Source organism: Mirounga leonina, unplaced genomic scaffold, assembly GCF_011800145.1.
Source record: "Mirounga leonina isolate KUSES-001 unplaced genomic scaffold, KU_Mleo_1.0 Mir_174, whole genome shotgun sequence".
NCBI classification, from domain to species: Eukaryota; Metazoa; Chordata; class Mammalia; order Carnivora; family Phocidae; genus Mirounga; species Mirounga leonina.
Genome location: NW_023270451.1, coordinates 29,562,341 through 29,587,766, shown reverse-complemented (window position 1 = coordinate 29,587,766; position 25,426 = coordinate 29,562,341). Strand labels below are relative to the sequence as shown.

General features: G+C 39.2%; 1 protein-coding gene across 1 annotated transcript in view; it reads right to left on the bottom strand.

The window, feature by feature from the left end:
• The window catches only part of SCIN (scinderin), an 81,328-nt gene extending 61,349 nt beyond the window's left edge, over positions 1 to 19,979 (bottom strand). The window contains exons 1-3 of the mRNA XM_035020653.1: positions 19,719 to 19,979; positions 13,221 to 13,375; positions 8,699 to 8,860 (exon numbers count right to left, since the gene is read on the bottom strand). Coding sequence (XP_034876544.1) covers positions 8,699 to 8,860; positions 13,221 to 13,375; positions 19,719 to 19,917 — 516 coding nt within the window. The 5' untranslated portion in view covers positions 19,918 to 19,979. The remainder of the gene's footprint in view (positions 1 to 8,698; positions 8,861 to 13,220; positions 13,376 to 19,718) is intronic.
• Positions 19,980 to 25,426: the final 5,447 nt, after the last annotated feature.

Here is a 25,426-nt window from a genome sequence, read left to right as displayed (position 1 = left end):
TTAAATTCTATCATGGATGGATGATGTAGTTAGGACATCTCATTTTAACAAAGCTCTACTGTGCTAAATAAATGTGTATAGTACTATTAATAAGCTGCACTACCAACACTCTATTCAGAGGTAGTTGGGCAAGACCACTTCTCTGCTCTGTGCACAAGGAAACTCTGTGCTCAATTGGCCCCATGCTTGAAAAATGTTCCTATAATTCAACTTACCCTGTTTTTTGGAGGGAGTGAGCTAAAAAAAACCCAAGAATGCTACACAGAGCTAAAAAAAATGCCCAAATTGATGTAACAGGTTCATACTATTATTACAACAAAAAGTTTTCATAATTTAAATTGTTTTATTTATAATACTTTGATGGGATTTAGATAAAAATTCTTTTGTAAAGGTGATTTAAGCAGATGAGACACTGAAAATGATAAAGCAAACATGGTTTCAGAGGCAACTATTTACCGTCTAAGAGTCTAAAGAATTAACAATTCAACACTAAGTGTTATACTTCTTTGGGGGAAGGGACATAAAGCCCCCTGTCAATATGAAAGGATCCATTCAATTCAGACTGAAATGCACTTAAATTTTGGCCAAAATCTGTTGATATACATATTGCCCATGAACACCCTGTGCTGGAGTTTGTCAAATTATAATTAACTCTCAATATACAAACTATTAAAGGAAAACAAAACTACTCTGGATAGCTGGAAAAGTAAATAAGGGAGTAAAGACAAATCTGTTACAGGCAATTTGTTTGGACCACCAATAACAAGAAATAATAGTGAGTGAGTGATATTCATGGAAACAACCGTACTGGGGACAGACTAGAGGTTTCTAAAATTTCCTTTAAACCATGTGGTCAGAGTTAACAAGTAAAAACATCAAAGTGCAGCCAAACCTCATTTGAGGGCAGGAAATAAGAGGAGAAATAAAACAATGCTCAACGATGCCCTTGAAGGGAAGCAAGATTTCAGAAGCTGAGTTTAAAGGAGCACCCAGACCAGCCCATGTGATGTTGACTCATAACATGTGCAAAGAATTCAGCATAGCCTTGTTACTCTTTTGTCCTTTGCTAAGTTATTTATTCTAAATACATCTACAATTTTATAAAAGGAGAAGGGTGGCCAGACCCCTTGCTCTCCCTTGCCTCTACTGGCTTTATTTTTACTGTGCTTACTTTTCCCTTAGATCTAGTTAACAAAATATAAAAGCTCATTCAGATATCCTCTCTGCCTGAGGCTCTAGTCTAAGCATAACTTAAACACCATACTGACTTGTGAGATACCTCCAGGAATCTAACTTTTTCTATTTTTAAACTTTAAACCATGACTTTTTTTTTTAGTTTTTGGATGAATGAGTGTTTATTTACATCCTATCTTGTTGTTGTCCAAAGCCAAACCAACTCAATATCATTCAATGACACATACATGTATTTTTAAAAACACCTCTGATTGAGGAAGGGGAGATGAATGGAATGGGTATGCATGGCCACTGAAGGCTCGGTGACCAGAAAGGAAGTGATTGCATGTGAACTAGGGCAGAGCAGTGGCTATGGAAAAGAGAGGAATCAAGGGATAGCTAGAAGGTTAAAGCCTCCAGGATTGGTCAACAATGTCCTTTGGATGTAAACTGGAGGACAAGGAGAAGTGGAAATGACTTGGACCCCTTTAGCTTGTCTGCTGGTAGTGATGTCACTTACTGGGACCAGGTGACAGCTTTTGGAGCATTCTTTTCATAGCAATAATGAGAGTTGGTAAAATTATGTTCTCTATACTCTTCAGAGTATTTGGATCAAAGAAGTTTTATAGTCACATTTCATCAAAAATAATTTCTGTCAGCCACATAAGTTGGTGACTTAACTATTTTTAACTGATCTACTATTCTTTTCAGATACGTAGCCCTGAATTTTCCTGCACCTTTAGACATTTCCCATATTGAAATGGTTCTCAGTGTTAACTGTATAATAAAATGACCTGGGGTAGGGCCTAAAAAGTACTTACCCCGAAGTCCCATCCCAAAACTTTAAAATCAGAATCTTTAGGGGTCATATCACACATGCATCAATATTTTAAAAACTTCTTCCTAATGATTCTAATGTGAAACTGTGAGAATGAAAACATAAATCCTAATACCTTGGGAGTTGTCTTTCCTAGTCCCTCATCTATTCTCTAATTGTAATGCGTCTGTGTCTCCATCCCAGCCCTTCCTAACTTCTACCTCGTCATACTCCCAGCTGTGTATCTGTCTGTGCCTCTCACCATTTGACAGCACGTGGAGGTCAAAGACTATTTGGTTTCCATCTTTATACTCCAGCACCCAGCACACACCAAGTGCACAATAAATACCATTCATCCCTACTTTTGTTGAAGGGTAAATTTTAGAGATTTAACATTAGGTTTATTTTTCCCATTATCTTTTCTTGTTGCCTCAAGGCTTTCTCCTTATAAAACTAGTGGAATGGCTTACTTTCAGATAAGGACAAATTTATCCAGAACAAAGAAGACTTTGCTCAGTTTTTTGTTCTTTTTTTTTTTTTTTTTAAGATTTCATTTATTTGACAGAGAGAGACACAGCGAGAGAGGGAACACAAGCAGAGGGAGTGGGAAAAGGAGAAGCAGACTCCTGGCCGAGCAGGGAGCCCGATCTGGGGCTCAATCCCAGGACCTTAGGACCATGATCCGAGCTGAAGGCAGATGCCCAACAACTGAGCCACCCAGGTGCCCCTAGTTTTTTGTTCTAAAATAAACAGTTTAAGTCATAGCAGAGACAAAATTCCAAAAGCCAACATAGGTTTAATTTAAAAGAACCTTGATTTTGTGAGAGTAAAGTTTTCTGAGGGAAGGAGTGAAAATGCAGCAATTTACAGAAAATTGGTTTTACATATCAAGAATCAAGAGTCTTGGCTTTAGGGACTAAAGTGTATTGCAGGAACCACACAGTAGGCAACACTGTGAAATGGTATAAGACTGGTTGGTCAGGTCCAGGAAGAGAAAAGTATGGGGATTACAAGAGAACTAGGAAACTCGATCAGATGCAATGAATCTCTGAGAAGAGCTCAGTACATTCCCCTCCAACACATTTGTCATATATTCATCCATGACCCTGAACATTAGTTAGAAACAACAGTGGGCAGTGTCCATGCAGTTGGACTGAAGGGCACTGGTACATGTGGGTACAGTGTCCCCACAACAGCATGTGGTACGGGAAAAATAAGGCAGAATTCCAGAGGAGCTACTATAATGGCTGACAGAACCAGAAAGGGTGGGCATATCAAAAGACCAAAGTAAGGCCATGGATATTTTCCAGCAAAAGTCTTGGGACAGAGGCCAAAGTTCAAAGCTCAAAGCTCAAGAATTAATGAAATGGCAAAGCCTCAGTGAATGTTAGAGAGGAGTGAGGGCTAAACTATGCAAATCAGACTCACTTCCATTCTCAACCCGGTCCCCCATTCTCAGGCCATAATATCACATACACACATCCCCTATACCTGAAGGATGGAAAAGGGGATGGGTGTGATAAGTTTGATTTGCTTTCATGATAAACAAGGTTCACCTTAATAGGGCAAGATCATTTTATTTTTAACCCTTCTGTGGAAACAGAAGCTTGGCTATGAACACAGGTTGAGCTACAGGTGAAAAAAAGAAAATTATATCTCTATCCACATGACTGCATGAGACTGTATGCTTTGTGTTGGACAGGTGTACATTTGTTGAGTGACTGTAAATTCTGGGTCTTCTAATAAGGACAAAGTGAGTGAGTGAGATTGATAAATGAATGGACAGGCAATGTGGAAAATGCTCAAGGCAAGTCTGCAAGGTGATAGGAAATATGAGATAAAGGCTTGCCTAATTCTACAGGGGTGCGAGGTGGGACTGGGGAAGGACGGAGGAAGAGACCAAGGAACACATCATAAAAAAAGCAACATTGGAGTTGAATATTTAAAGATGAGATGATATTGGATGCTTTCCAAAGAAAAGTGATAGAGAGCAAGAGTGGATTTTAGGCAAAGGAAACAATGTATACAAAGCAAAAGCATGGTGACTTGAGGAAAAGTGTCATGTGCAGGACAATGAGACAGTATCATGGTGATAAAGAGCATGGGAAGGATTCAGGAGACACTCAGGAGGTAGAAGAGAGTAGGCCCAGTGACCAGTTGAACATAAAGCCTCTGGGAAAAGCCATCTGGATGATTTCTAGATTTGGAGTTTGAGGTCTGAATGACGGGTAGCTCCATTCAACATTATAAGAACAATAAGAGGAGAAATCATTTTGGAATGAGAGGGTGAAGTTGACGAGTTCCATTTTTAGACTTGTTGAGTTTGAGGTTCTTGTGATACAAGAAATATCTGGGAGGCAGTCTGAAATGCTGACACAGATCTCCCGTAAGAGTTCTGAGCGAGACTATAAAACTGAGATTTACCAGTGGGTGAGTAGTTGAAGCTTTGGGTGAGGGTAAGTTTGCTCAGGAAGAATGTATAAAAAGACAATGATCAAAAGTGGAATCCTTAAACAAAACAAAACAAAACAAAACAAACTTGAGGGGATGGGCAGACCATGCAAAGAAGAATGAGAAAGAATGGCTTGAAAGGGAGGAAAAGCAAGGAGCCAGAGGAGGAGTGAGGCTGAGATAAAAGGGAGTAATCAACAGTGTCAGTTGCAGCACAGGGATGGAGTGGATAATGAACAGTGTCCACTGGATTTAGCAGAAGCCATTGCTGCCGTAGGATGAACAGACTCAAAGAAATGGTGGGAGCAAAAGTCAGGAAACGTGGGTTGCGGACCAACTGGTAAATGAGGAAGCGTAGACTGCTGTTTCAAAGCAGCAGGAGGGAACAATGAGAGAGGGGCAATAGGTTATAAATAGCAAGGCGAGTGGGGCAAACTGACCAAACAAGTTAACAAGGAAACGGAACATGCCCAACAGCACAATTAGTAACTCACCACAGAAATTCCTCCGCCTGTGAAACCCGACTCTCCATTAGTGGCTGGCTCGGACACATATTTCCAAAAACATTAGCTCCAGATCCCAAACTTTGAAATTATAGACTCTTTCCATTATCATTCACATTCTGTAGTTACTGATGGCTTTGTTGCAATATATTTAGATGTGATTTTGTGAGTCATTTCTACAACTACCTCAACCGCCTCATAGCTTTAAAACTGATGATTGATAAATTCACCAACGTTAAAATACACAGTTCAAAAGCACTTCTCCAAAGATTCGATAAATTCCAAATTGCTAAGATCTAGCCATGTTCCATATTATTTTCTGAGAATACACTAAATATAAGATAGCTTATCCAAATCATCCTCTAAAATGTTGATGATTTCTTAAAGTTCAAAGGGATTAAATGGGTAATTTTATAATCTCATGCTTTTGATCGAGGTGGTTACATGGTCATATCAGGAAATATTTTCTGTAGTCTCAAATCCTATAACAGCATATGTTTCAAAGGTATATGGCATATCATATTAATACTAGTGATTGTTCATCAAAAAAGTTGACTTCCCCAAACAAAATCAAAATATAGGATTTAGGTTATGTCCATAACCTTAGTTTTGGCCAGCTGGCTCTAGTTGGATGAGAACTTTGGAGGTCCAACCTACTTTTTTCATACCTGGATAATAAAACAAACTTGAAGAAATTGCACTGGCTTCCTTTTGTACTCTCTAATGCAGAAGGTAATTTTGAAATCATGAACTCATTAAGCTTTTATAGTAGAGAAAGTTTTGGTCCCATGTCCTTCTTTGTCTACCGTGACACACCCCAAAAATAAAGTCTCCAAGGTAATTGCAAGATCTTATCACCATTCAGAGATTGTTGGCAACATACCAACTGGTTAAAGGTTATTACATAAAAAGAGATCATGTGAATAAACGACTAGAGTGTATGAAGTACTGCTTGATTCCTACCAGGGTATCCCTCTGGGGTATAGTATACTTCTACAACATAAGAGATAATCAGCTATCTCTGCAACAAAATCATTCCATGTCTCTCTAACCAGGCATGAGAGCAGGAGACAACTTGAAAGTCATTAAAGGTAATTAACTCTATAAAATAGATAATTTACTCTTAAACAGATAAATGTCCTTGAATCTCACAATAGTGGCTCTGTCCGTATTACAGGAGCCTGTACTTACTGGTCATACTCCCATGGCAGACATTACCCACGGGAAGACAGAATATGGCACTGGAACCACCATCTGCCTACCACAGCACCCAACCATCTAATCCACTGTGGAAGCGCAATACTTGCTCAACAACAACATGATTTCATTAACAACACTACTTTGAGAAGATTTTAAGCTAGATTAGACATAATTCTGAATTGAGCAGATTCAGAAACTATCACAAGATACTCTGTTATAGAGCCATGCCATCTTATATCCCACCAAGTTAGCTTAGGGTAGTGGAAAGAATGTAAACTAAGAATAGAAAACCGCAGGTCATCCTCAACCTGTATTCATGCAAATGACTTGCTCCCACCCTCTATGGCTTTTTTTCTCTTGTGAAACCACGATAACAACTGTCATTTCCAGATGTGACTCTGTGTCAGAGGAGAGTGAATCATAGTCAGCTAAGATTAGAAGCACCATCAGAAATCGGAGTCAAGATGAAAACAATAAATGAGGAAGTTAAGGCTCTGGAGAGGTTAATAACTTGCTCAAGATTAAAGAGCAGGTAGAAAGCTGAACTGGAAGCCATTCATGGTAATTAAAGAGATTATTGAATGTGTGGAGCAATTACATTACACATGAAAAGCTATTTTAAGAAAGAAGTGTGTTCACGTAATGGCAGTGATGAATTACATTATCAACGGAAAGTGTCTCTTCTGTGTAGAGGCCCCAGAGATCATCTAATCGACTTTTATAGATGAGAATCTAAGATTAAAGTCAGCTTGGAGGAAAACTGAGGTCTCTTTTTTCTATGAAAAATACTATCTTCTATGTTAAAACACTTCATAAATTATCAAGGGATAAAGGGCTATAAAAATGTTAGGAGAAGCCGGTTAGGGGAACGGGTTAGCATTTAAAGTTGAAAAGGGCTTTTCCAAGAAATTCACCGTGAGGTTCAGGACAGTGGTACTGCCATTTTCGGTGCAGATGTGTAAGTGTGACACTGAGAACTGTACTTTGGGCGTTATTAACATGATGATCGCAACTCTGCACACAAGCTGGTGTGATCCAAGGTAGCCGAATTACATTAGCAGTAATAAAACTATAGGTGTATCCTGAGAGAAACCCACGAAGTTTATAGCCTGGAGCCATTTTCCAAATGATTTATAACCTTAGCACACTTAATCTCTGTGCTGTTGCTAAGTTAATATTGCCTTAACAGAACCTTGACTGCGGGGCTCCGTTTTCAAAACCCTTAGTGTCCCTTCTCTCTGCATGTGGAATAAACTCTTTTGGCTTTTGTCTGATGCTTTTCCCCAAAATACTGCCCATGGAGAGGCAATAAAATAAAATGCTCAGGTGGGAATCAGACATCCCCAGGGTGGATTCCTGGCTTCACCATCCACTGGCTGTGCACTGGGAAGAAATTCCACAGCCGGTGCAAGCCTCAGGCTAACTGAAGCAGCACTGGTCAGAGCAAGTCTCTGTACAATGCTGAGCACAGAAATGTTCCTGACGACGAGCAGGATGCTGATATACATGGTGTAATGAGAAGGATGACCATGAGGAGGAGGAAAAGGGCATCATAAAGGCTCTGGGCTCTCCTGCTTTCTCTGCTTCGCCCATGGGTTTTCAATGGTAGAGAATGCCTTTTATTCCAACTTTATTTTATTTCTACCTTACAAAGTTTAAAAGACCCAACTTAAATCCCACCATCTAGAGTCTAGCACAAGACTTTGCAATAATACCGATAATAACGATTTGCGGCGCCTGGGTGGCTCAGTCGGTTAAGCTTCTGCCTTCAGCTCAGGTCATGATCCCAGGGTCCTGGGATCAAGCCCCACATCTGGCTCCCTGCTCAGTGGGGAGCCTGCTTCTCCCTCTCCCTCTGCCCCTCACCCTCGTTTGTGCTCTCTCCCTCTCTCAAAATAAATAAATAAAATCTTAAAAAAAAATAATTATTAGTAAGTATACGTGAACTCAGAGGGGCCTCTTTTCCTGGAAAAAAACATAAGTCAGATATTGCCCATCCCATTAAGATGATACTTAATATCTCTACTTGTGCCTTTTCTCTTAATACCCTAAAATAATTAAAAAGTATGAAAGAGTATGGTGTAGTAAATGTGTGATATATATCCCAAAATATCCCCTAAAATCTCCTCAGGCAAGTTGTTTAGACTCATCCTATGTCCATTTGAAATCCTAGAAACTTTGCTTTCTGGAGGAAATTCCATTTGCCCCTCAAATAATGTTTTCCCACACCCAATTAAGGACAAAAATAATTAGCGGAAGCTCCATTCAGACAGAGGGTAAATATATTAAAAACTATTCTATGTGTGTTCTATGGTAGGAAGAACTAAATCATTACTCCATGCTAAACCTATCAAAGAAAATAAAAACTTTGAAGTCTCACTTTGTGTGATTTAAATACTTGCCAATTCATCCTATGATATGATTGCCTCTCACGTAAACATGACCTGTTCCCTGTGTGTCGAAAATGTGATTATCCTCCACGGCACGTACATCTGATTTGATCTGAACACAATTTACTCTCCGTTAGACGTCTGCATGTGTTAATAATACTTACAGTGCCAAGGTCAATGATGAAGCAGTCGCCCTTGTTGAAACTGTCCCAGCTAAGGGGAACTTCCGTGGCCCTGACCACTCTCCGACCCTTCACATGCAGGAGCCTCTTAGCGGTCAAGTCATTTGTGAGAACATGATTTAGTCCAGATGCCACACCTCCGGCCTGATCAGTGGGAGGAAGACAGAAAACAAAACAAAAAGAGATGAGGCTTCTAACTAGATATAAAAACACATAAAACCACAGGTGTACGTGCCAAAACTGCCTGTCAGCCCAAGACAAAATAGCCACCTCAGAGCATGTGAAACAGCAAGGACACAGAAGAGAATGCCTTGGCAAATCAACCCATTTTTTTTTCTTTTAAGGCCTTTTGTCCTTCCTGTTTTAATCATTCAACTTAACATTGCAGGTATTTACTAAGAACCTTCAGTGGATAAAACCTGTGACATAAATGAAAAGAAGCAGTAGCTCAGTGCGGGGTCTGCTTGTCCCTCTCCCTCTGCTCCTCTCCCTGTGTGTGCTCTCTCTCTCTCAAATAAATAACAAAATATTTTTAAAAAATTTATTCATAAACATATATAGTAAATATAGTAAATCCAGAGAAAGAAGTTAAGCTGCCTATGTAATCATTAGCACATTCCTGAAATTTCCACTGACTTTATTTTTTTTTAAAGATTATATATTTATTTATCTGTCAGAGAGAGAGAGAGCACAAGCAGGGGGAGCTGCAGACGGAGAAGCAGGCTTCCCGCTGAGCAAGGAGCCTGAGGTGGGAATCATCCCAGGACCCTGGGATCATGACATGAGCTAATGGCAGACATTTAACCAACTAAGCCACCCAGGTGCCACGAAATTTCCACTGACTTTAAATTACCACCATTTTCCGGGAAAAGACCCTCATGAATAGAAAGGTTTTATTACAATAGGCTAAAAGTTGACTTCAAGACGATTATAACCACAAATTTTATGAACTGTATAATAATTTCTCAGTCCATAATATTATCAAGATTGCCATAAATGAGCAAACTATTATACAATAAAAATAAACACAAGTTTTCATCTATATACTACCGTTCTTGGCCATTTCACTTTTCAAAAAAATAAGTACACTGTGATCTGATAAACAGTGTAAGAACGCTGTCATCTGAAAAAAGTTATAAAATATAAAACAGACTGAGGAGACTTACGTAACATTTAAGCTACTGTCATATGGTGAACCATCAGAGTGATATATCGTCTGTGAACATTTAACAGTGCTTTAAAAATTAATTTTGTCTTAATAAAATTTGATGTGAAAAAGGCACAAAAGAAAAACTGTAAGTTTCATATATGTTGGTATTTGATAGTAAGTATTTCTGGAATAGTGTTTGAATTAACCCTCGAAGCTCCCAGTCTCTTTCTACCTTCACACAGCAGAATGAAAGCAAGGTGGATGATCCTCTAAATCAGTGACACCGTAAACACAGTTTTGCTGGCTGATGGATGTTTGATGGTCACTATTTACAATCATGGCTAAGAGCCGGGTCTTGTTGAGCTTGGGAAAGAGATTTAATATAAAGAAGCAGTGGTAAGGGAGGCCTGGGTGCCTCAGTCGGTTAAGGGTCTGCCTTTGGCTCAGGTCACGGTCCCAGGGTCCTGGGATCAAGTCTCCCAGGTCGGGCTCCCTGCTCAGCGGGGAGTCTGCTTCTCCCTCTGCCTGCCACTTCCACTGCTTGTGTGCTCGTGCTCTCTCTCTCCGACAAATAAATAAATACGATCTTTAAGAAAGGAAAAAAAAAAAAAGGAAGTAGTGGTAAATATTACTCCTCTAGAACTCCCCCAGCCTAAAAAGCCTCATAAAAAGAAACCTCAGGGAGGGCGCCTGGGTGGCTCAGTTTGTTAAGCGACTGCCTTCGGCTCAGGTCATGATCCTGGAGTCCTGGGATCGAGTCCCGCATCAGGCTCCCTGCTCAGCAGGGAGTCAGCTTCTCCCTCTGAGCCTCCCCCTTCTCATGCTCTCTCTATCTCATTCTCTCTCTCAAATAAATAAATAAAATCTTTAAAAAAAAAAAAAAAGAAACCTCAGGTGAATTAAATGACCTGACAAGATGGTCTTAATGTTGCCTCTCTGAATCTTTCCCTTACACACGGCAACTAAATATGGCAGCTGCTGGCTTGGTAATGGTAGGCTTGGCCAGACTGTGTCCATTCCAAACAGACACGATACCCTGTTTCACAGAGTAATCTTAAATAAAAAAATTCATCCTGATATTTGAGCCATTTATTTATATTGAGAGCATCATAGTATAGTGATTACTAGCTTAGGCACTGAAGTCAGATGGTCACCCAGTCACATATCCACTGTTAGACCTTGCTAAGTTACATAGTTTCTCAAAGCTTTTGTTTACTTATCTTAATAGGGTGACAATGATAGAAACTGCACCTAGGGGGTGTTATTTGGATGAAAGGAGATAATAGACATGAAATCCTTAGCACATTCTTGTAAGTATGAAATTAAGTACAACATAATGGTCTTTGCTATTCTGGGATACCTGGGTGGCTTAGTTGGTTAAGCATCTGACTCTTGATTTCAGCTCAGATCATGATCTCAGGGTCATGAGATTGAGCCCCGTGTTAGGCTCTGAGCTCAGCATGGAGTTTGGTTGAGATTCTCTCCCTCTCTCCTTCTGCCTCTGCCCCTTCCCCCGCTTGTATCCTCTCTCTCTCCTTCTCTCTCAAAATAAATAAGATCTTTAAAAAAATAGTCTTTGCTATTCTGGGTGGCAAATTATCCTTGCTTCCAAATTTCTTATCAAGTACTTTGCAACTGCACACATTTTCATCTGCTCAATGTCACTAATGATAAGACAGTGAACTGATTTTTTTGCTGATAAATTTGACCTCCATTAGCAAATACCATCTTTCTAAAAAATGCTGATTTGTGATTTTGATGTAGAAGATAATTACCTTATAACTGTAAAATTGCTTTTTCATGTCCACCTTTAAATATATATCCAGGAGTTTGATTTCAGAGGTCCTGCTAACAGCCAGAAGGATTAATAATATCACAATTTCCTACTGACTGTATATGCACGTTATTATTTAATTTGATCCCTAATCCTTACAACACCGATATGAGGAAGCTGTTGTTATACCCATTATATATTTGAGGAAACAGCACAGAAAGCTTACTTGCCCTGAAGTAAACAAGTCATATGTAGCAGAAATGGGTCATAACCAGGATGTTGTCACATTACATGCTTTTAGTAACTACATGACCCAGCTTATTCAAAATGTTGGTTTCATTGACATAAAGGAAGTTTCAGGATCATTTGACATAAACTGTAGGAACTCATGTGAATTAAATGAAATGAGAAGTCATACATTGTTTCATATCTAGGGTTGTTCATAACCTAGAGTGAAAAACATCATTTCAAGAGAGAAGAGAATTTATATGTGTTTATCCTCACCTCAATAGCATCACAAAATATTCACTAAGGCTCTGATCAGGCAAAAGTAGAAATAAACCCTGGCATTGTAGTAGATAAATTCAATACATATTCAGAATTCTAGTTTAGCTCTGAGGTTTTAAGTCTTTAGTAAGCTAACAGGCTTAAAGGGTGAGGTGGTGGGGTCTGCAGAAGACCTGTTGGAGCATGTCTGATTTTGAAAAGGATTGCTTCTGAAATGTTTGTCTAGGGAGGTATTTCTCACACTATAACTGAACACTCGGGGGCAGGGGAGATTGTGAAGAGTGGCCAGTCCACAAGGGTCATGGAGGGAATTCCCCCCAAAAAAAGGCTGTCTTTCACTGAAGGTTGCCTTAAAAGAATAGAACTACTTAACTTGTTTTTTTTTTTTTTGTTTTTCCCCCAGGAGAAAAGCCGGTTGATGATCAGTGTTTCAGGCCAAAACACATAAATTGTGGGCAGGTGTGTGTAGCAGTGTAGGTATATTCGACTTTGTGAGGCTGAACCACACATATATTTAACTCAATGGTTTGTTTCATTTGTATCATTTCCAAGATCAAACCACACTATTTGAGAAATGTGTGTATAGTTCTTTCTATAGAAGTAGCTGGAATTATAATTGTTATAAATATTGCACTAAAACATTCCAGAACAACTGAGATTCCCAAGTCTTGGGTCATTTGCAGTAACTTCAGAGGTTCTCTAGAATGGCATTAACAGAAATTGTGAATACCCAAGTTGCTAATATTTAATTATCGAAGTAACTCCACAAAATTTTAAAGGGCTTTCTTGTGACAACATTACTGAAAGCTCTTAACTTTATTAAAAATTAACCTATTAAATGAAATCAATCCAGAACATTTCACATATTACACTCATGTTCCACAAACATTTATTGAGTACCTACTATGTATCCAGCAGGTACTGGTATGTATCAGTAAACAAAACATATTGAAACAAAAACAAAACAAAAAAACCCTGCCCTCAATGAACTTCCATTCTCTGAAGACATGAGGTGTGGATGCATAGGAGGAGAAAGGGGGTCATAATGGAAAGAGTTCAAGAGAGCGGCTTACCTTGTATTTCAGACCTCCTTTGAAGTAGCCAACAAAATCAGTAGATTCATAGCCTTGAAGTTCTCTACTCTGCACTGGCTTGCCTCCCAAATAGTCATCCATCTGAACAGTAAAGATGGCAGCCGCTGTGCTTTCATCCTGGGTGCACTCCTTTCCTGAAACAGCAAAGGACAGCACTGCATTTCTCAAGCCAGGAAAATGACTAAGGCAGAATTTTTGATACGAAAGGCTCAGAAATTTTCTTTGAATTATATATACATCAATACAATAAACCGTCTTCAGCAGGACAATCTTTTGACAGAAATGTTGTAATATAAAAATATTATTTTGTTAATAGCTACAAGAATTGTTTTGTTCTTGCTTTTCAATTCTTTTTAAAAACTGTTTAAAAGAAGCACTGCTGGGGGCACCTGGGTGGGACAGTCGGTTAACTGTCCTACTCTTGGTTTTGGCTCAGGTCATGATCTCAGGGTCGTGGAATGGAGCCCCATGTTGGGCTCCGTGCTCCTTGCAGAGTCTGCTTGGGACCCTCTCTCTCCCTCACCCTCTGCCCCTCCCGTTCATGCTCTCTCTCCCTCCCTTTCTCTCTCTCTCTAAAATAAATAAGTTAATCTTAAAAAAAACAACACATGACACTGCTATCTGTATATGCTCAAGAAGATATAGCACTATACTCTAGTAGGATTCAGATTCATTTGCTAATCAGATCAGACTATGAGAATGTTTTCCAATTGTTTTAGTTTTTTTAGCATCAATATGCCAATATGTTAATATTTGTAAGGAATATGAACATCATAGGCTATAGATAAATAGCTTTAGAAAAGCAAGTGGTTTTTAGAATGGGAAAATGAGTATCACTTGACCTTATCCCTATTTTTAAGTCCTAGTGCCCCCACTTCATTATTTTATTGGTGTAAGATCATATTCTCTACGTGGAAAGGGAGAATAAGAGATTAATAAGATTCACATCTATTGAATGTGAATGTAGGTGTTATTAACCCAAGAATTTAACACACAACACACATTTAATTTTCACAGTTCTAGTATAAATCCCATCCAGGCAACCTCGCTGAGGTCAAAACACCAATTCTTCAGCCCCGGCGTCTTCCATGTGCCCAAGGATCCGAGCCAGTCCTGAGGGAAACTCAAATTTTAGAAAACACACTTCAAAACCCTTACTACATAAGAGCTGTGTAAAAATCATCAATGATTCTAGAAATAATAATAGCCAACATTTATACATTTATACTATCCTTGATATGGGCCAGATACTATGCTAGTGGTTTACACGGATGATCTCATTTAATCTTCAAGCTAACACATGCAGCAAAAATATTTTCCACCACGTACAACAGATCCAGTAAAGGCTTCGAGAGGCCAAGTAACATCATAAAGTTGGCCTCTGGTAGAACATGACACAGAGGCAGGTTTCTGTGATTCTGAAGCACAGGCTCTTAGAAACTACAATAGCAATTGATAGTTCTTTATACTCAGAATTTCATTAGCAGTAACATTTTGTGGTGACGGGGTTATGCTATTTTCCTCCGCAGATAACTGATGTAGAAAAGTTTAGAAGCCGTAACAATACTACAGTTCACAGGAAACCCCAATTGAGAGTATTCACCAAAACTGAAAGGGAAACAGCTATATTAATGGAAAAACTGTATTTCTTTACATTCCTCCCTTACTCTCAAAGGGAACCTGTGTAGCAACTTACCTTCTCAGGAAAAGAATCCACTAGCTGTAAGAGTATTTGACATGGTAACAATTTTATAAACTTGTGGTCACAGGAAAAAAAACACATATGCGACTTTGCAGTCAGAAAGAACATTAGTGCCATTCTGCCCACTTTCCCATCCATAAATGAGAATACTAATAAAGACATAGATGTAGATTTGCACAGAGATGTTTTAAGAGGGAAGTTTAAATCAAGATTAATATCGAAAGTGTTAAGGATAATGTGTTTGACATAAACATTCTTACTTGAGCACAAGTTGAAACGCAAATTTCTTTACACGGATATAAATGGACAGGCATGCAATTAATGAATGAACTGAAAGTAAGTTAATTAAATTATGCTATCATTTTTTTGATGCTTGTGTACTCTGCTTGGCCAAGGAATATCAGTATGAATAAACTAGAATCCTTGCTCTAAAGAAGTTGAAAGATCCTAAAGAAGCCAATACCAGCCTTTGAATGTGAAAACTAGAATCCAATTCAGTGATATCATGATGCAGTTTTAGCAATGTTCAGGAACATATGAACTTGCTCTATTAATTTTGCTTATGACCCCATTTATTTTCCCTTTTCTGACGTCTTTTACCAATGTCTTTCAAGTTATGATATGTTCTTTTGTGTTATGTTATTTTATATTCTGTTGCCTTACATTATATTTGTACATATGCGGCAAACTTCCTAAAATTGTTTCGGGGATGTGATGACAGGTACGTGATCTATATGCTAAAAATTATACAACGTTAATGAAAAAAATCAAAGACCTTAATAAATATAAAGACATAGTGTTCAAAAAAAAAAAAGATATAGTGTTCATGGACTGTAAGACCCAATATAATAAAGATGTTAATTTTCCCTAAGTTGATCTACAAGTTTAACACTATTCCTATAAAAATCATAGGAAGGTTTATTTGGATTATATAAGTTTACTGTAAAATTTATATGAAAAGGCACAGGCCCTGAAAGAGTTAAAATATCTTGACAAAGAAAAATAAGAGGAATAACTCTATCTGATATTAAGGTTTACTATACAGGTACAATAATTAAGACAGTGTGGTATTGGTAGGAGGAGAGACATAGATCGACAGACCAAACTTCCCCAATTGGTAACATTTTTCAAACTAGAGTATAGTCTGGTATACCACAATATACTAAACCAGAAGCATATAAGCACAGTACAGTACAGAATGCAAAAATCAGGATATTGAGGCTGACACAATCCACTTATCTTTCTCATATTTCCCCAGTTTTACCTGCACTCTTCTATGTGTGTTTAGTTCTCTAAATCACCTGTAAATTCATGTATTCATCATCCCAGTCAAGATACTATATAGTTATATCGCCAAAAAATCCCTTAAGTTGCCCTTCTATAACTACCCCATCTCCCACCTGTATCACCCCCTCCCCACCCCATCCCTAACCTCTGATAACAGCAAATCTAAACTTGTTATTTCAAATATGTTATATAAATGGAATCACACAGTATGGAACCTTTTGGCATTGGTTTTTTTCACTCAGAATAATTTACTGGGGATTCATCTGAATTGTATGTATCAATAGTTTGTTCCTTTTTCTTGCTGAGTAATATTCTCTGTTATAGATATGCCACAATTTGATTAATCAGTCACTCGTGGAAGGATATCTGGACTGAATCAAGTTTTTGTCTATTCAAATAAGGCTGCTATGGACATGTGTAGGTTTTTACATAAATATAAATTTTCATTTCTCTGGAATAAACGCCCATGAATGCAATTGCTGGGTCATACGGTAGTTGCAAGTTTAGTTTTGTAAGAAACTGTCAAACTCTTCTTCATAATGGCTGTACCATTTTATATTCCCCCCCCCCAGCAATGTATAAAAATCTGGTTTCTCAGCACCCTCACCAGCCCTTATATATTATAAGTTCCTTGAATTATACACTGTTTATTGTAATCTAATTCTTTGGATTCCCTGTGCCTTGCATAGAAGCTAGCACAGACTAGATATACTACAAATGTTTACTGCTCTCAAATACATTTATGTAAAGTTTAAAACTGGAAAAGAGAAATGATGAGGGTGGGTGTTTGTAGCGTAGGTCCAGGATGTGACTGAGTAGCTTTATCATCCAGCTGTGCTCATAGACATGATGCTCTAAGTAACGAGAAGCAGAAGGCAGATGCATTTAAACTGCTAGGTACAAAGCTGAAATGGTTTTTATGGAAGGACCAGTGCAACAACTTTTAAGTTATATGCAACAAATTCTTACTTAGTAAAGTAAGTAAAAAAGAAAATAATAAAAGGAAATAATCTGAGATACGTGAGGGTATCATGGAAAGCCTCTGAGAGACAGGGCAGGAAAGAGGACTCTTTAGTTTCTGAGTTTAGTTCTAGTTTAGTGATTTCCTTTAGTTAAACTTCCTTTCCCCCTGAACTTTCAGCTCTCCCTCTTGGAACGTTTCCTCAATCTGTCTCTCTGATTAATCCTCATAAATTCATCCAAATTTAGGTCTTAGGGTAGAAGATTTTGGATGAAATCCAGCTTGCTTCCGGGAACTAAAGTAGGAAGAGCTGCCGAACAATTCCATCGAAAGGCCCAGTGGACCATTTTACTCTAAACTTTTCCACGTTCCCCAGGATTCTCTCTTGGACAAGATCCCTTCCAATCACCCTCATTTTCCTTTTTTCTGTCAAAGCTTCTCTCCTTCCCTGCTTCCCCATAACTACAGACACTGTCTCTTTCACAGCGTTTAGCCGTTCTGCCTGTGTTATATCACTTTTTGTCTTATTGTATCTTTGAGATTATAAACTTTCGGAGAAGGTTCATAAATCAGTCACATGCAGAAATGCCTTACACAATGCTGGGCACATTGAATAATTATTGAATGAATTAACTTATTAATTAACACACTATTAACTTCAGTTTTAGTAGATCTTGACAATCATGAAGTGTTTTTGCCCAAAGCATTTTCTATTACAGTTTTCAAAATTGGTGAGCACTAAATGAATGATTGAGTTAATGTGAATCTGTAAACCCTAAAAAACAATTTGTTTAATGAGCGAGCTTCTTTGGATAAGAAAGAACCCATAGAATAACCACCACTACCCCCAAAAAACCCCCACAAACTGTGTTCAAAGCCTCTTGCAGTCTTCTGAAAAACTGTTGTCTACAGCAAGATATGAGGTCCCTTCATATCTTAATTCACCAAAATTACAAATGTGGCATTTCAGACGCTTTTATTCATTCTAGATCCAAGTTCTGAATAGAAAGACCAAGATGAGGACATTACTATTCTGAACATGGTTTTATATTAACGTTTCAGTGATTTCTGGTATAAAATATAAGTAGATCACTGTCTATTTATCGTAGGAATAGTGACACTACACTGGGAAACCAAAAAGTGTTTGGAACTCAGCTTGAGCTTCGTCAAGCAAGCACAAAATTTTAACATCAAACGCTATAATAAAAACAATCCTTCTCCCCTTTGTATTTCTCACTTGGAGTGTCTGTTTCAGGGGTTCACTACCGTTGAGAACATCACTTCTTAATGGTTTCTGCCATGTTATTTCTTAAGTTCTTCAGATGTTAGAAATAAAAATGATGGCTTTTCAAGGACTTCAAAATGCGTGTGTGTGTGGTTTTGTGTGGTCTCCCCACAGGCTCAGGAATAAAGCTAAAAATAAAGAATGAGAAGTCCAGGGGAGGCAAGCTAGTTTTAAAAGAAGGCCCTAAGTCTCAGATAATCGGCACGTTGTTAGACGGGGTGTGTCCACTGGCGCAGGATCCTACAGGGAGAGGTTGGACATTCAGGATGTTTACGAGTAAAAGTAGAAGGTGGAAAAAGTAGAACACACAAGGCCCAGTATTCTGACAACCTGGCCCAAGTGCCGCCCAAAATAATCACTATTGCTGAAGGAGCTGTTTTGTTTCACATTGTGTCCTTGGTCAAATAGATAAATAACAATAATACAAATAACTATTATAATAAAGCAACTCATTTAAGTAATACATGTGCCATATAAAGCTATTTATTTATATTGACAAGAGCGGTATTTTTTTCTCTTTTCCACCCAGGGTCGCCAACATCCTGATCAGCAGGAATTCGTTAGCCGACCGTGTGAGCAGTGTGGAGCAAGTGGATTCTGATTTAAAGTCGCCCAGAGCATTAATTGCCAAAATGTGTGGAGAAATATAAGCTGGGGCCCAAGGGCAAAAAATAAAAATAAATTAACTAGAGAAAAGGGAGGCGGGGGTGTTTGTGTGTGTGTGGGGGGGTACCTCTCCACAGCTGCGGCGGATTCCTGCAAACTTGTTTGACTTCATCTCCTCCCTGACAGGGAAACCAGGACTGAACTTGCCGGAAGGTGAGCGGGGCTTGGTCAGAGCCAGGGTGCGCTAAGCAGCGGCCCTGGGCGGGAGCGCGGTTTCCAAACTGGAAGGTGCAAGGGGGAGAAGCGAGAGGAACCAGCCTCCAAGCAACAGAGGTCAAAGCCCGGGGGGACCGGCCTGACAGAGGTCAAAGCCCGGGGGGTAAGACTGCTCCCGACCACTCTGTGCCGCGCGTTCGCAGCCGCGTTCTCAAGAGCGGACTCTGGCGTGGAGAAGGCGGGCAGCCCAAAGGGGGCCGCCCGGAGGGGACGCGACGGGCGCGACGGGTCCCAGGCCCTTCCCGTGTGCGGTTCCCCCCCCGCCCCAGCCCCACCTCCAGCCTGCCAAGCTCAGCCTCCCGCGGCCTCGCCCCTCCACGACCTGGGCGCGTCGGGGTCCCGCTGCCTGCACCCCCTTACCCAGCCAGAAGTGCAGGCGGTAGGTGAAGCCCCGGCTCGCCTTGGCGGTGTGCAGCACCAGGTAGGCATCCCCGACGTAAAAGTCGCCGTAAGCGCTCTGGGGCACCGGCACGAGCTCGAGCTTCTCGACCCGCCAGACCTGCAGCCCCGCCTGCTTGCCCGCTCGGGCGAACTCCTCGTGGTACAGGCCCTGGGACATGGCTCCGACGGGCACTGCTCCGGGAAAGGGGCGCGTGATCCAGTCGATCCCCAAGTGGGACTAATCCGAGACCGGCCGGCGGACCCGGCTCGCCGCGACTTTATAGGACTCGCCCTGCGGGGAGGCGGGGCTCGGAAGCGGGAGGGGCTAAGTGCCCGAGCCCCAGTCGCTCCGGGAGTAGAGCATCCCTCTCCATTCTCATAGCTGCGCCCAGCACCAAATTTCTACGTCCTACTCCGAGTTAGCAGGAGGATCAGAATCTCAGAAATCCTGAGAGCATCTGTAAATTCCGGAGGGAATTTACAGAAATTCCTGAAACTGCCTCCTAGTCTAAGAAGGACATTTCTTTCTGGTAACACATGGAGGAGATCAACAATTTAAACTCTGGTGGGCGCATCCTTCTTTAAAAAAAAAAAAATGGCTGTCCAGGCAACAGTCATCTTCATCACCAACTCCTTCATTTCACTGGCCAGTCTCTCCATTCCTGATGGCCGAAATTTCTGTCTTGAGCTTTCCAATTTGAAAATGCTGTGACAAACAACAATGTCAGCTTTCTTGGAGGGGATGAAAACCTGGAAGGCTGATGCCGGTCCTATGCAGAGGACAGAGCTCTTGTAAATCCCCTGGGGTTCAGGAGCTGTGTTTTTGCCACCTGCTTCATTTGGCCAGGAAAGTTGCTGAAAAAAAAAAAATAGCCGTCCTCCTGGGGTGTTCTCACGCTGCGTTGTTTGTGTTTGCGGTATTATGCGCAGTTTGCCTTGTGACCTACCTGGTACCTGTCTTCAAGGGCCCGATTTCTCATCGTTTACCCTACAGTTCTTGCTTTTGCAGCCCTGTGTCATACATGTGGAAGTTTACTCTTTATTTTGCATTATTTTAACCAGCTGAAAGGATTTTGTTATTGAAAAAGCAAATTGCTCAGGATCTGAAGATTAAGAAAACTGATTTTTATTCATGTGCATTTTCTTTCACTGTTTCCCAAATTACAAGAGTCCCCAGAAGGTCCCTAATCATGTACAATTCAATTTTCCCTTAATTAATTTATGCTTTTAATGTAGGTATTACATGACTACGGGAAAAGTTTCAAAAGTACAAAGTTGTGAAATAAAAAAATTAACTTCATTTCACCTGCCACCCAATTGCTTTCCCCAGAGGCAACTAAGTTACCAGTTTCTTAGGTATTTTTCCAAAAACACTCTTTTAGCGACTAGAATATATTCTATTTTCTAATAGAAACAGTATTATACACACTGTTCTTAAACAATATTATCAATATATATTAATACACAGTGCTCCTAGAGCTGCCTTTTTTACTATGTGGTAAAGAGAAATATCATCTTATAAATGTACTGTAGCTTCTTTAATCTGTCCAAGTTCATAGACATTTACATTTTTTATCTTTTGCTAATACAGTGTTATAAACAACATTTCTGAACATACTTCTTTATGCACATGCATTATTATAACTGAGTTAAATTCCTAGAAATATAATTGCTGGAGGGGTTGGAATTAAATGGTTTTGAGGGTGGTGATGATAATTATGAAACACTACAATTTATTATTCTGCAGTGATGGGCTATGGCACATCAATTCCTGCCTACACCTCTTAGTTCTGAGGCTTTCGGCAAGTTAGCAAATTGTAGTAAATCTCAGGCTCCTCATCTATAAAATGGGAAAATAGTAGTATTCACCATAAAGAACATTATCTGAATGAAATGAAATGACACAGTAAAGCATCTGTGTCTGTTACATAGAAAATGCTTGCTAATCATGAGCTATTATTTTTGTGGGAGTCAGCTTTCTTTTGCTCCTCTAGGTGCTTTCTCCACCCTTCTGCATCCTACAGTTTTCCCTTAGGGCTGACTTGCATGGAATAAAGCAACTGGTCTCTGATAACCTCTAGCTTAGGGTTTGGTTGGAAATCAAAGGAAGAAAGAAGAGTGAGGTCAGAATATTTATTTACGTGGTCCCTTCTACCAAGTCACTGTAACTCTATGTCGCTTTTTCTCTCTCTTTGGTTTCCAGCAACCAGGTGCATTATCCTTCTTGGTTTTTCTGTCCTTCTACTTCTATATATAGCTTACTAAAACAAAACAAAACAAAAACAAAAAACAAAAAACGTCTGGGATTTTCCTATTTTGTGAGTATCATGTGCTTATAGGTTGAGATGCTGATTGATAAATACCATTAGCTATAGTCTCTTCCCCCCACCCAACCAAAACAATAAAAGGTAGGTATAATGAGGCTCATTTTATAGATGAGAAAACTAAGTAAGGCTTTGGAACTTGTCAAAGGTTGCCCAGCTGTAAATGGCTGAGGGGGAATGCAAGGCTGTTTACCAAAACTCATTCTTTCAGTCCAATTATTTAGCTAAGATTTGCTCACATAAATATACTTCATATTTTTTTTTCTTCCAATTTATTCCCAGGGAAGCTTCTGATCTAGCATGTCCCACGCAATACCAAGAAGTTTAGTTTTAACTTTGTCACTGAGTCATTATATGTCTTGGTTTCCTTATCTGTAAAGGAGAAATTGTTTGTTCTCTTCCTTCTTCTTGTGAAAAATTATGAGAACTGGTGATCTGGACACAAGGTAACTTAAAAACCAGAGTCATCACTTAAATTCAGTTTCAGTTTTAGTAATAATTTCTTTCCTGCTAGTGAAGGAATTCCTTTTAATGAAGAAATAAAAAATAAAAGGAAATAATTTCTTTTTAGTGAAGAAATAAAAAAGAACTTTGGTACAGATAAGTGGAATTTCCTCTTTCTTCGGCCAGGACTAAGGTAAGACAAATGAAGCATCTGCCTGGGATGCAAAATTTCGGGATGCAACAAAAAAGCCCGGTAATCAAGATCAATTCTCTCCCTCTTTCTCTCTTTTTAGCCCTGACTTTACCAGTCTCTTTCTGGAGAGAGAGAGAGAGAGACAGAGAGAGAGAGAGGAGAGGGAGAGGGAGAGAGAGAGAATCTTAAGCAGACTCCATGCCCAGCATGGAGCCTGACTATAGGGCTCAATATCACAACCCTGAGATCATGACCTGAGCTGAAATCAACAGTCAGATGCTTAACTGATTAAGACACCCAGGCGCCCCAAGACCAATTCTCTCTTAAGGCAGTATTTTAACAAATCAAAATTGATGCAAAAATCACGATAAAAATTAAAAATTTTCAAATAAAGGTAGAATTGTTAATAATGCTATCTGGGGCCATATTGGAGACTAAGGGAAAGGAAAAATACTGATCTTTCTTAAAATTTTGATATTTGGGTTGTCATTTTTTTGCATTGATTTTGATATTTTTACAAGTATCACATTGAAATATTATTGATCTTGATTACTTTTTTTCCATTCCCCTTAAATTTTGTGCCTGAGGCAGAATCATACCATTCTGTCCTGGCTAAGCAGCCTTCAGACTTAAATTTGCAGCTTCCTGCTAGACAGACCTCCCTAAATTGATCCTGCCAAGTTCAAGTTCAGCATGTTCAAAACAATCTCATCATTCCCTCCAAACATGCTTCTCCTCTTCCTAATTTCATTAACATGATGTAATTTTGACTCAGCATTCTCATTTTATCTCCACATTTAATCAACTAGGGTAACCAAAATGTTTCGCAGTCCATCCCAGCTGCCCACTTTCTTGCTATGACTCTGAGTCCCATCTTCAGGAGAGGCATCCTCGAAGTGAGTGCCCTAGTGTATAGTAGGGCCTTGACCAAGCTGAGTAATGGCTCCTGTACTTTTCAACTGATTGAGCTTGGACAAGTTACCTAACATTACTGTGTCTCATTTTTCTCACCTGTGGAATGGGAATACCAATAAAAAAAAAAAATACCTCGTAGGATTGTCATGAATATTAAATGGATAAATAAATACAACCTAGAATAGTGACTAGTGGCTAATCCACCTCTCTAAATGCACTCCTATAAGGATAATGTCTCTAAGTCTAACTGAAATAAGGACTGCCCATTTTCCACACAAGAAAGTTTCCTAAAACCAGATAACAAATTCCTGTCTGTGCCTATATTTTCTCTCTCTTATACCCTAGATTCTTTTTTTTTTAAAGATTTTATTTATTTATTTGAGACAGAGAGAATGAGAGACAGAGAGCATGAGAGGGAGGAGGGTCAGAGGGAGAAGCAGACTCCCTGCCGAGCAGGGAGCCTGATGCGGGACTCGATCCCGGGACTCCAGGATCATGACCTGAGCCGAAGGCAGTCGCTCAATCAACTGAGCCACCCAGGCGCCCTATCCTAGATTCTTAAAAGTGGATTCTTTTCTCTCCTTTGTGTTATAGTCCTTCTTCCATATCTATCTTACCAATTCTTTAAGGTTTAAGTAAAGATACACAGACTCAACATCATTATTACCCTGGCTCTACTGAATTTCAGCATCCTGCATGCTCCCAGTGCTCTTGGTATGCAGTTACCACACTGGAAAGTGTGTTTTCTCTCACAAGATTGTAGGCTCGCTCAGTGACTTGTGTCTCATCATTTTCTTCTCTGGCCTTATGGTAATACACACTGAATCGGTGTGGTTGAATAGTTGATTTTGGATTACATTACTTTTTTTTTTTTAAATCAATTTACCAATACTCTTTTAGTCCAGGTCTAAACAGGCAAGGTAATTAAGTCTTTTACTAAGAATCAAGAGGTTTGAGGTGTGAGGGCTGTGTTTAAATTCAAGACCGGTGTTCTTCTAGAAGGCTAATGCTCAAGGGGAAATGTTGCACAGTTTAATCCTTGAAATAAATAACAAAATTAAAGAATATAATTGATTAATTGTGCTATTAATTGGGATGAGTTGATAAAACAAAAATAAAAACATACAAACAAAAATAAATTTGTTTCCAAGTGATCTTCATTCCTCAAGTTGCAGAATCAGAGCTCAGACGATTTTATTTTATTTCCATCACTGAATTGTGACCACAGAATTGTTGAAATTAAATACATACAGAAGACAGGAAGTGTATATTTTTTTTTTCCAGGAGAGGGAAATGCTTCAAGTTTGACATTTATTTATTTTCTTTTGTCTATGAATAATGAAATAATGTAATTAAAAATACATTTGTTTTATTGGTAGTCTTGTTAAATAGCAATCACTTTTGTTTGATTTACCAAATGATTTGAGAGTTTAAGTATGGAACCTAGAGTCAGAAGAGTTGAGTTTTGTGAGGATTAAAAGTGATAATGTATGCCAAAGCTGTGAGAACACAGTCAATAAACACAGTTAATAATTAGCAAGGGCCCTTAGCCCCAGTACATATCAAAGTTGTGTGATTATTAAAAGGGAAAATACACTCTAGGGAAGTCGTAATTAAATTGTTCCTGACCATACTAGACAAACTAGAACTTTAAAAAAAAAAATTCACCTTTTTTTTCCAGCTTCAGTCAGAATCTATGATTTTCCCTTTCATTAATTAATTATAATTTTAAATAAATTATACATAACACTGTGAAAACATTGTCATGACTCAGTACTATGGTCACGATTTTATTGGTCGTGAATGTCTGC